A 12,260-nucleotide genomic window follows, 5' to 3' on the forward strand; every position below is an offset into this window, starting at 1 on the left:
GGCACCTGCAGCTTGGGCACACAGCCCTCCTCTGTAGACTGCCTGTCTGGCATGTGGCGGAGAGAGGCTGTGTAACCTTGGGTAAGCCACTTGGCCTCTCTGTGCTTCCGTTTCACAGCCCTAAAATGGGGGTATTGTCTACCTCGCAGTCAAATGATAACACAGACACGCATCTTCAGCCTGGGGCCTGCCACCCAGAAGTGCTTGAGGGAGCTGTTGTTACTATCACAATACAGGACTGCTGCCCCCCCACAGTGCGTGGGGGCCCTGGGGATTAAAGGAGGGGCTAGATGGCTGTGAGCATGCAACAGTGGGAAGGGAAGAAGCCTTAAAGGGTACCCTTTGTTCAGACAGCAGGCACTGACCCATCTGACCCAAACCCCAGTATCCGTACCTGAGGAAGGCGAGGGATGAGCAGACTGTGCGTGGTCACTGCTCAGAGCAGGACTGGGGTGGGACTCAGGCCCACTGCCTGTTTTTCTTTTTTTTTTCTTTTTTTTATATATATATCTTTTTTGAAATTATTTGTGATAGTCACACAGAGAGAGAGGGGGAGAGAGAGGCAGAGACACAGGCAGAGGGAGAAGCAGGCTCCATGTACCGGGAGCCCGACGTGGGATTCGATCCCGGGCCTTCAGGATCACGCCCTGGGCCAAAGGCAGGCACCAAACCGCTGTGCCACCCAGGGATCCCCCACCGCCTGTTTTTCACCTAAATTTGGTTTAGGGCCCTCTGTGTGCCAAGCACTGTGTAAGACACGAGGCATAGTAATATATTCCTAAGAATATATTAGGGTATTAGAGTGACTAATATAGCTATTGTAACTAAAATTTACTGAGCACCTGTTATGTGCCAGGCCCTAAAAGCAGCACCACTAGAAGCTGTAGGATGGAAGAGATCGCATGGAGGGAAGGAAAGAGTGCCTTGGCAGAGTCCTAGGGAACCCCAGTGCTGACCCAGCGATGGGAGGAATGTTGGGGGGCCTGGTCTCTTAAGCCAAGAGAAGAACACTCAGAGTACATCCAGAGGTCAAGCGAGGTGAGGAGCCAACCTGCCTTGGGGCAAAGGCAGGTGCCACTGCCTGACTATACCACCAGGCAAGGGGCAATGAGAGCAGAGGAGGGCCTGTGGGGACACTCAGCAGAGAACACCAGTCCTGCCAGGGAGTCAAGGCATGAAGAAGGCAAGCACCTTGAGCACTCCTGACCTGATGTGAGCCCTTTCCCCAGAAAAGCCCTGTCTGATGGGGATGCACAGGCCTGGTCTTCCCTGGCCACCTGTAGACACTTCCCTGGGTGGAGTGGGCATTGTTTGGTCTTCATGGCTGGGAAACTGGACCAGCTCCAGCTTCCTCAGTTGGGCCAACACAGCCAAGAGCTGTTTAAGGAACTCTACGGCTCTGTCCCAGGAACCCACCCCGGCAACTGGACATCTCTATCTCCACATGACGGGTCCCTAACTAAAAACATCAAAATATCTGGTATGTGCTTTGAAGTAATCTTGGGGCAATGAAATACAATTGCCCATGGAGGGGTAGGGGGTGAGTGTCATCATACCATTCTCTCTACTTCTGTCTATGTTTAAAAGATTCCATAACGAAAAGTTCAAAATAGTGCTAAGAATCTGTTATCCACATCAAGGCCTTCCCGGGTCATTTGGCCTTTTTTTTTTTTTAAACTAGGTAGGAAAACAAAACCCAAATCTCAGTCCCTGCTCATTTAAATTATGGCTCTTAGGAAAGTCAGTGGCCCCAAAGGAACAGAGAATTGGAGTTTGCAATGGCTGCACCTCCCCCTCCTCTTCCTCCTCTGGTAAGAGCAGAGGAAAGAGCCGCTTCCCCAAACGCTTCCTCTCCAACCCCCCTGCCACACGGGACTAAGTGCACTTCGCGGCCCGTCCAGGGCCTACACAGGGAAGTCACAGCAGGAATGACAACTGTAGTCACTACCACTTAATAAGAACCATAGGGATAATTGGCATTATGACATTTACTTACAGGCCCGGCCCTGTTCTAGCCCTTTCTTTCTCGTCATCTCTGTGGAGAAGCATCCCAGATGACCTCCGGGGGCTGGCAAATACGCCTGCCAGGGCTCAAGGTCCACTGGCAGGGCTTCCAAGGGTCCTCCATCCATTCTGCCGAACGACAGTGCACCTCTGGGGCCCGGTGGGGTCCTGCAGCTTTTCTCACACTCCTCCACTTTTCTGCCTCTACGTCACCCTCCGTTCTAAGGCCCAAGCCTACCCCTCAGCAGTGTCAGGGAGCAGGAAAGGTAGATTAACTAGAACACCCAATCAACTTTCTGCAAAGCTCGGACGTTATTTTCATTTTTACCTCAGTCTCCTTGTCTGTAAAGTGGGAATAATACCAGCCACGTCCTAAGTTTCTGGGGGAGGTTCAAATAAGGTAAGTGTGTGTAAAATTCAGAGGCCACCCACATGTCTGATATCGTCATCTTTGTTCTGTAGCCTGCTCCAGCTCCAGCTCCAGCATCAAACCTGTGCCTACTCTGGACTCCTCAAAAGCAGCTGTGGCTTTGCCCAAAGCCAGCTAAACCCTTTTCCCCTCTTCTGCCAGCATGGATGAGGCACCTGTTGTGTATGCTACCCACAACCGCCTCTCCCTCCACGATCCCCACTCGACAGAGAAGGCTCACAGAGGTGGCCACTTCGCCCAGGCCGCTCATTCAGGGAGGGCAGGACTGGGCTCAGGTTGAGTTTCTCTGGCCCAGATGCCACCGTCTTTCCACTACAGCCAGCTGCCTCTCTGCCTGGTGGCCGGACTGTGCAGTGAGGGTCCTGAGGCCAGGCGCTGGAACTCTCAGCCCCATCAGGCACCAGAAGCAGCCCCTGGTAGGACCAGGATGCCAGAGCTGCCCAAGTACCAGAGCTCAGGAGAGGCCAAGCTGAGAACAGAGCCGAGAACTCCAGAGGCACTGCCACTCTGCCCCATCTCGGGCCCACAGGGCTGGGCCATCAGCCACAATGTCCCCACTCCTGCAGTGTCCCCAGGGGGCCTCACCATCACCTACAGGCAGCAGGCCATTTGCCCGTCCTTAGAAGTCTTCACTCTGGCTGAGAGCTAAATCCCCTTACTTTGCAATTTTTCCAATCCATGGGCAAAGTGATTTCCAAAAACACTTTGGATCATCCTCTCTTAGTGGGCCACAAGCACACGCACAAGATTACGGGCTTTAGTCACTTGTTGCCAAGGCTATGACCGGTCTCCCTCCCAGGCACCACCACCGGCACGTGAGTAGCACTATATCCTCGCATGGCTCCCCCCAATTACCGCCTCTCTTCTTCCTTCTCACTCTTACCCCTGGTCTCGTCTGTGGCCAAGGAGAGACGATGCATTCCTGTCTAGCAACACATCTCCCCTGAACAAGCGCCATGGTCCTGTTTTAGCATAGTTCAACTTGGCAGCCCTGATGTCACAGCTAAAAGCTACCACCTCTCAGGTCGTAACTGTGTGCCCTTTAAGCATTTTATGTGGATTAATAACAACTCCAGGAGCTCCTACTGTCACCCACAGTTTACAAATGGGGAAACTGAAGCACAGAAAGCCCAAGAAATATGCCCAAGATCACAGAGAGTGTGAGAAGCTGAGCTGAGGTTAGGGCTATGGGCAGGCTAGGCTGGCCACAGAGTCTGTTCACTCTCTAACCCTGGGTCAAACGGCCTCCCTCAGCAAATGACCATAAGCATCAAGAAGCTTGCCCCCATCACAGATGGGGAACTGAGGCCCAGAAAGGGGGTAGGAGGAGTGACAATGCCAGGGCTTCTAGGGAGGCTGAGTGCCAACAGCAAATCAGAGCCAGCTCTGCCCAGGCCTCTGGAGGGAGAGACCCTTCCAGGCTGAGGAATAATCAGAATGAACAGTAATAACTACAGTGATTATAATTAACATTTATTGAGAACTTACTATAATACAGTAAGGCACCGTTTTAAATGTCTCACGTGTACTAATGCATTTAATTCTTGCACCACCTAGCCCAGCCTCTCAGCCAGAAATAGAAAAGCAAACACCATTTGCTTCTGTCTTTTAAAACGGTCACTGGAGAGAAAGCATTCCTGTTGGTGGACAGACCTGGACTGGCATAGGCAAAGAGGCCATTTTGGGGAACCTGGATGAGGAGGCTGTCTCCTCGCTGGGGACTCTTCCAAATTTTCCAGCGCACTAACCGTTCTTCTCTCTCTTGTGGGAGCAAGTTCAGCAGCCCATACTCATGTGTGTCCCCTCATGACGTGAAAGGCTCTGGCCTTGGGTTTCCTTCCCCACGTGGATGCTGGTGGTATTTGCACTGGTCCTGCAGGGAGTCTGGGGAGAGGTGGTTTTGGTCCCCAGGACCCTGTTCAATGCCAAGGCTGGCCTTGGGCAAGTGTACTCAGAATGTGCAAAGTGCTCTGGACCAAGGGAACTGTCTCCAAGTCCAGCCAGAGTGTTTGGGTTAGCAGCTCTTGGGGTCTGGCAAGACACCAGGAGAGCCCAGAGGGTGGTCCTTAAAGCAGCCTGAGTCTTGGACGTTTGGCAACATTTTGGAGATGCTGATACCAAGAGATACCAGATACCTGTTCCATGGCTTAGGAAAGATACAAAAGGCTCCATTTATGATGGTGACAGATTTTGCTCAAGATTATTTAATCCCAGAGGAAGCACAGCCTGGCTATGAAGAAGGCAGACCACTGAGTTCAACCCTTAGCTCCAAGACTTAATGGCCAGAGACCCTAGGCAAGTCACATAAGCTTCCCCCCAACTGTTCCCCAAATGAGGACAGAAGCCCTCACTCACAGATTGCTTTGAGAATTAAGTACTTCGCACAGAGCTGAATGGCAACCACTGCAATCACTATTATTACACTGACCTTTGAACAAAGAGGAAAAAACAAATGTGGTCATAGTTTCCCCATCCAGACAAACAAGGAGGGGACTCTTGCTATGGTTCTACATCTGGGCCTTCGTTTCATATTAAACTGTCACCATGTTAGGAAGGCACAAAGCAAGGAAGTAGAATGGAAAGAATGACCCTCTCCATCAAGAAGCAGGGAAGCCACAGCTACATTCAAATAAACCATAAAGGGATATTCAAGTCAGAGCAGCTAGGACCATGCCTTGGCTCCTCCAGGACAGAGATTTCCCAAAAAACCATGTAGCTCCAGAAACCAGCAAAAAGAAAACCATGAGGAACCACTTTAATTAGTCACTTCTCAAGAGAAGAGGTGGCGATGATGCTGGTGTTACCGGCTACCATGTGTTGGGCATCTAATAGGTGTGAGTCACGGGAGAAAGCTGCATATGCCCTCCAGGGAGGTATTTCTTGGCCCCATTTCATGGATGAGAAAAATCAAGGCTCAGACAGGGGAGGCCATATCACCAAAGCCACATAGCTGGGAAGAGGCGGAGTTGGTTTTGTGCGACCCCAAGGCCTATCTGGGTTCTGTGATACACGGTTTCACAATATTAATCTTGGTTCCTCTACATCTAGCCCAGGGCCTGGCACAAAGCAGGTGCTCAGTATCTAGTGAGTGAGTAAAGGAACACAGGAAAGTGCAACAGCGGGTGCCCTTTGGGTCATACACATCTCCCCTGAGGACAAAGCACCCCCGAGCCCAGGAGAGCATGCATTCATTCATGGGTGCATTCACTCACTGATGCCTGGCTGTGCCTACCACATGGCCAGGCATTGTGCGGGGCCGGCAATGGAGCACACAGGCCAGGGCTTACAGGGGCACTTGCTCATCTAGGGGTACAGCCACAGCAGCCAGCAGAGTGGCAGGTCCAGGTGGCACCATGCCATGTTTTCCACCATAATCACTGTCCATTGCTCCTCGGCAGTGGCTCGAGCAGTGGGGGCAGTCAGATTCTCTAAGGCTGTACCAATTAATTCTTCAAGAGCCTTAATGGCCTTTAAAGTCATGATGTTGCTTTTGAGGACAAATGATGAATCACATTCACCAGCGTCTGAGCATCCTCCCCCATCACACAAACACACTTCCACAGGGGACCTGGGCCACCTCTGCGGAGCTCTCCCCAGGCCCTGGTCCCTGGCCTGCTGCAAGCCCACTGGGCAAACATTCCCTGCGTCATCACAATTCAGAGGAAATTTACAAAAGGGGAAGGAAGAAAATCGCATGGGTCACTGGCGGTGGGAAGAGCAGAGTGCTGACCTGGACAATCGCAGCTGGGACCGGAGGCTGTCAGACACATCCTCAAGCATCTCTGTGAAGCAGGGTACCATTCACTTCCATGCAGGGGGAAGCGAGGCTCAGAGGGAGGTAGTAACTTGCATAATGTCACAAAGCTGAGCTGGGATTTGAAATGAAGTCTGTTTGCCTCCCTGAGCCCTTCTCTGCTGATGCTCTGAGCTCCTCTAGCCTCACAATTCTCCTGGCAAACCAAGACCCCTCGTTGCAGAGTCCGGCCAGATAATACCGGTGTGCTCACACGCATATATCCAGAGCTCCCAGAGCCTGGGCAGCCCTACTCAATCCCTTCCCGAAACACCTATTTGCCCAGTCATCACACTGTTTGACTGTGCAGCTGTCAGTCCTGTCCATGTTTTTGAACTGAAGCTGTGTAAATATTAGCACAGCTAGTTCATAGTCCGACTTCCTTGAGTGAAGAAAGCCTGAAAATCCTGGCAGGGCTGGCAGGGGCCCTCCAGAGGCCCTCCAGCAGAACATCTGGGTTCTACTCCAGGCTCCCCTTGTAAGATCCTGGTCAGGTCACTGGACTCCCTATCTTAACATGCCCGTTTAGAACGGGATGGTAGGGAGAGCCCCAGGCTGCTGTGAGTCTCCAACAGCAAAGCATTAAGGTGCTGCCAATACTAGGTGCCATGGCTGTGCCTGGAGGGGCTGTCCTGCACCTGTTACAGACTGGGGGTCACCTGAGATCTTTGGAGCATGCTGGGTCCTTCCTGTGTTTAGAGAGGGAGAGAGGGCCAGCTGGAAGGAGTCTGGGTGGAAGGCAAGCTAGCCAGCTCAAGGAGCTGCTGGCTAAGCTTCCACGGCCCAGGAGCTGGGTGAGTCTCTGCCCCCCAACCCACTTCCTTCGGAGCTGCACACCAGGCACTCTGGAGCAAACATAATCCACCTGCTCTGAGGCTGAAGGATGAACTTTGGCCTGTGCTGGAGCGGGGCTTCTGGATCTCTAGGACACTTGGTCTGTGCTCTGAGACTGGGGGAGCAGCTGTTTATCACCAACCCCGACAACAAAAAGACTCAAGCAGGGTTCCCTGCCGCTAGAAGATTTAGATGGGATACAAAGAAGGACTTCCAATAAGAAGGGATGCAGGACTGAGAAATATGTGAAAGTGATGACTTATGGACATCCCAGGTGGAAGGGTGATACTGGAGAGGTCCTAATGGAGGGGCACCAGGGAAACCTCTCAGCTGGGAGTGGGGGAAGAGATGTAGCCTGCAGGGCGTGCCAGCCCCAGGAGGATAAACACTGAGTTTTGCTCACTGCTATGACCCCAGTGCCCAGAGAGGGAATGCTCACAGCAGGTACTCAGTAAACCACAGAGCTTTGGTGCTGACCAGACTTTACACTCAACCTCAGTTTGCTCTCCTGCGACACGGGGATGCCGAACCGCAAGGACAGGAATGCAAATACGATACTGGGTGAGAGAGCTGCCTAAGACAGTAGCATGTGTGCAATATGAATATCGTGACCCCCATTCTCGGACTGATGCCACTGAATCCAGACAGCTGGCTCCGCAGCTGCAGCTTTGCCCAGCCTCCACCCCAGACACAAGAAGCGATGGGTTCTTGGGAACCACACCCCCACAACCACACACGGAGCCTCAGGCCCGGAGTCCCAGACCCCTGGGGCGAGGAGGGGGCAGAAGGGAACAGATGTGTGTTCTCAGTGCAACTGCCAGACACACGCTGCAGAATTTTTGAACTCAGAGATCAAACGGCTGCAGGTGGGCTTCCCCCCAACCCTCAGGGGGCCCCGACACAAGCCAAGTCAGCTTGTCAACAAATCCTGTCCGCCCCACAGCCTGGCTCCTCCAAGGGGCCTGCAGACAGATCGGGGGGCAGCTGTGCTGGCGAGCGGAGCAAGGAAATCGATATTCCCAGCACATACACACTCTCTCCCTCTCCCTCTCTGTCCATAAATACGGGTCCTTGGACACTCAGGCAGCTACCCACAGGCCCCAAAGCAGAAAAGGGTCGGTCTCTGGGACCCGAGTTCATTCCCCCCACTGAAGACTCCATCCCTGACCACACCAGGCCCACACAAGCACACCCACACACATCCAATCCCACCAGCAGACCCCTCACAGCGGCACTCAACACAACAGCAGCAGCCACACAGATCTCAGCCTCCTCAGGCTCCAGGATCCCCAGTGCACTCCTGGGTGACCCCCCTCCCCCCAACCACACTTGGACCACCTGTGCACAGCCCTGGAACCAATCCCTGGTCCCCACACACACTTGCCCAGGGTCTCCCTGACAGAGCTGACATGTAAGCCTGGATACAGGCCTAGGGGCTCGCATAACTAGGCCCACAGGAAGACTGGCAGCCTCAGCCCGCCTGCCACCAGACGCAAGCACAGAGGCCGCCGGCCACACTGCAGCTCACCAACTCCGGTCCACTGGCACCAGCCTGGTACCGGATACCCAGTCCCAGCAGTGCCTCCCGCGGAAACTCAGTCACACATGAGCTCCCATCCCGACAGTCACTCTGGAGTGAGCACGCACATGCACATGCACATGCACACACGCACTCCTGTCCTGACAGCATCTCTTCCTCACCCACAGACTCAGGTCCCAGGTCTGGTTGCACACATACTGTTACAGCCACACTCCACCCTCTTGCACACACATCCTGACAGTCTCTCGCACTCCGGCACACCCATCCTCGCAGCCTCTCTGGCACACACTTAGGCTCACAGCCCCCGCAGGCTTCAACGCAGGACAACGCGGCGCCCGCTCTCCCGCAAACCCGCAACACACTGCACGCAAGTGCAACGGCGGGGATCCGCGGGGATCCGCGGGCGCCCGCCCTGCCCCCTCGAGGCCCTCTCGCCCGAGCCCTGAGGAGCGCCCCCCGGCCTCGTCCCCCCCCGCCCCCCCCCCCCCCGGCCCTTACCCGCTGTCAAGCTCCAGCTCCAGCAGGGACTGGGTCCGCTCCGAGTTGCAGTGCAGGCACCACATGGCGGCCGCGGCGGGAGCTGACGGGGCCCCGCGCCCGGGACCCAGGCCCCGCCAAGCGCTGCCGACTCCCGCCGGGGCGGCGGACCCCGGGGAGACACCCGACCACCGAGACCCGCCCCCGCCACGCGACCACCTCGGGTCTCCCGGCCGCCGCCCGCCGGCTCCCGCCGCTCCCGGCCCGAGCCCCGAGCCCCGAGCCCCGGCACCGTCAAGCGCCCCCCGCCGCCGCCCGCGCGCCCGCCTGGCGCAGAGCGAGGCCCGGCCGGAGGAATGTGGCCCGGGCGGGGGCGGGGCCGGGCGGGGGCGGGGGCGGGGCCGGACTGTGCCCGGCGGGCGGGGCTGAGCGGAGCCTCGTGGGGAAGCGCGGGGGCGGGGCCGGGCACAGACGGGGCGGGGCGGGGCTGCCCGCGGGGGCGGGGCCAGGAGAGCCGAGGCGGGAGCTTCTCCGGATGCAGCATCCCAGGTACCTGCCCGCCAGACTCTTTTCCGGGAGGGCTTCCCTCCAAAACAGAGTCCCCATATATACCTATCTTCCTCCCCAACGTGTAAGCACGGCAAATACAAACCCCACACCTGCCAACTATAGCCTACTGTGCTGGTGGTCCCAATATTTGCCAATCCCGACTTTGGCCTCAGTTTATAAAATGAGGCCTCTGCTCCCAGGATGGTGTGGCTCGGGGGCTCTGATGCTCCTGCCCCGGGGGAAAAACTGGGTTTCATCCTGAGGCTGGGGACACCCATTTGGAGACTTTTGGGTGAGGATGTGAGGAAAGCAGCTCCTTTTTCCCTAAGCCCACCCAACCCCCTGTCCTTCCTTCACCCAGAGCCAACTTTCAGACCCCCAGGCTTACAGTAGTCCTGATTCACTATTAGAACTCTTTACCCACATCTGGTCCTCCAGACAACATTGTGATATAGGTGGAGCTATTAGTGGCTCCATTTTCCAGAAGAGGAAACTGAGGCTCACCCTAACCGGGTTAACTTTTAAGAGGTTTTCCTTCACCTTCTCCTCTTCTAGGCTGCTCATCTCTTTCTACTATAAGCGATCACAGCTTGCTGTTTTCAATCTGCATATTTATTTGTTATCTGTCCTTGGGCTTCATGAAGGCAGGCACAGAGCCCAGCACCCACACTTGTGGAATGCCCAGATGTGTTTGGAAGACATCAAGTGGACGGACATAGACACAATCAAAACCCCACCTGCCCCACCTACAGGTCCATCTTCTGGAGGGCCAGGCAGCTGGCACATCTGCAGGAGTCAGGAAGAAGTAGGAAACCACTAATGCAGGGACATTGTCTTGTGCCTTTTCGAGTCTTTCATTTGGAGGGGGTGGTGCAAAGAGCCTAAAGAAGAGTGCTTTCCCAGATGGAAACTGGGGTTGGGTGGGGGATGGTGAAGGAAGAGGGCTGGGCTAGTCCAGCTTGCAGCACAGGAAGAGGCTGTCCCTAGATCCAGTTTAGTGTACCAGGGTTCCCAGGCAACGGGCTAGCAGGAATCCACTGCCCCTTCACTGCTCATCTCCACATTTCTCCTCTTTGCTTCTGACGTTGTCTTTGCTACATTAAAAATAAAGACTCAGAATAGGAGAAAATATTTGCAAATCACATATCTGATAAGGGTCTACAATCCATGCTATGTAAAGAACTCTTCCAACTCAACAACAAAAAGGCAAATAACCCAATTAAAAAGGTGGGCAAAGGATCTGAACAGACACTTCTCCAGAGAAGATACATGAACAGCCAATAAATGCATGAGAAGATGCGGATCGTCACTCGTCAGCTGGGAAATGCACATCAAAACTACAATGAGATAGCACCTCATACTCACTAGGAAGGCAAGAATCAGGAGGATGGACAAAAGCTCCTCCACACAAGGGTTCCAGAAGAAGACTTCTGACACATACTGCTCAGAGGGCTATGCTACCATGACCTGCATTCTGGTTGGAAGGGGGGTGGGAGTAGGAGGGGATCGGGTTGAAATTGTCCACCCCAGCCTGAACAGCCCTCTAAAAATAGGCTGCAATAAAGGGAGCCAAGAGAATTCCCCCAGCCCAGCTGCTGGAGCACTCCAGACACACACTCCCGCCGACAGCCTCACGACCTGGATTCTCCAAGAATTCCAGGCACTTGTCCAGGCCCGCAGCTTAGCCGCCTGCCAGGATGGTCTTGGCGACATTGTTCTGGCGAGGATTTAGAAGAAGGGGGTTGAATTTCCCTGTTAGCGTTTGGAATACCAGAGGATGGAGTCCCTGGAAACCCAACGCCTCTTAATTCTGTTGTTTTGTTTTATCTCCTCAAAGTGTGCCTCTAGCTTCTGCTCAGTTAACTGCCTCGCAGATTAATAATTTAGGGAGTCGTGAGGCGAACAAAAAAGTTCCAGCCTGGAGAGACAGAGAAGCCAATTTTTCTGCTTAAATGACTAAACGGAGCAGAATTCTTACATGTTCCATTTGGGCAGATTGCTGAGCCTCCTGAGTCTCAGTTTTGCCAACTGTAAAGTGCGGCTCGTGGGCCACATCTGCCCTGGAGAATTCAATTTGCTGTTTAATTTGCAAGCATTCATTAGTGCTCACTCCGAGCCATCGCCTGAGGCCTCCATGGGAGACACCGATGTGACCAGTGTCCCTCAGCATGATGTTATGATGATCTTCAGGAAGAAGCCTGTGACTCTGTACCCTAAGAGGTTCCAAAGATGAAGGGACTTTTGGGCTGGGACTTGGCAGATGAGTAGGAGCCCGCATATAGGTGTATGGGATTTGAGAAAGACATGGAAATGTTTAGTTCCACCGTGTGTCCTGGTTTTCAGTCCTGAGTTGCTTGTCTTGGCCTGTTTCACATGTCATAACCCAACTTCATCCCCACTCTCGTTTCTGATAGCCTCCTGTCTTCCACCAAGAAGAAGGTGGATGAACCCTGCCTCACCCACCAAGGCCGACGTTCATAGGTCTTCTCCTAGAGCTGTCATGATGAAGGCCAGCCCCTCCACACAGCTGGCCTCCAGGCCTATGTGCCCTGACTGACGTTTACCTCTCCAGCCCTTGCCACTCATCGTGCCCCCTCCACACATGCCACACCTCTGGCAATACAAAACTTCCA

The 12,260-nt window shown here is 54.3% G+C and overlaps 1 protein-coding gene across 15 annotated transcripts in view; it reads right to left on the reverse strand.

Moving 5' to 3' along the window:
- Positions 1–12,260, reverse strand: part of IQSEC1 (IQ motif and Sec7 domain ArfGEF 1) — a 377,635-nt gene that overhangs the window by 60,480 nt on the left and 304,895 nt on the right. The window contains exon 1 of one of the 15 annotated variants that reach the window (XM_072784965.1): positions 9,100–9,243. The exons of 13 other annotated variants lie outside the window; for them this stretch is intronic. In XM_072784965.1, the coding sequence (XP_072641066.1) occupies positions 9,100–9,164 (65 nt within the window). In that variant the 5' untranslated portion in view covers positions 9,165–9,243. Of the gene's footprint in view, positions 1–9,099; positions 9,244–12,260 lie in introns of those variants that run through there. One more of the 15 variants, XM_072784971.1, reaches the window with a different exon arrangement.

Source organism: Canis lupus, chromosome 19, assembly GCF_048164855.1.
Source record: "Canis lupus baileyi chromosome 19, mCanLup2.hap1, whole genome shotgun sequence".
Lineage (NCBI taxonomy): Eukaryota > Metazoa > Chordata > Mammalia > Carnivora > Canidae > Canis > Canis lupus.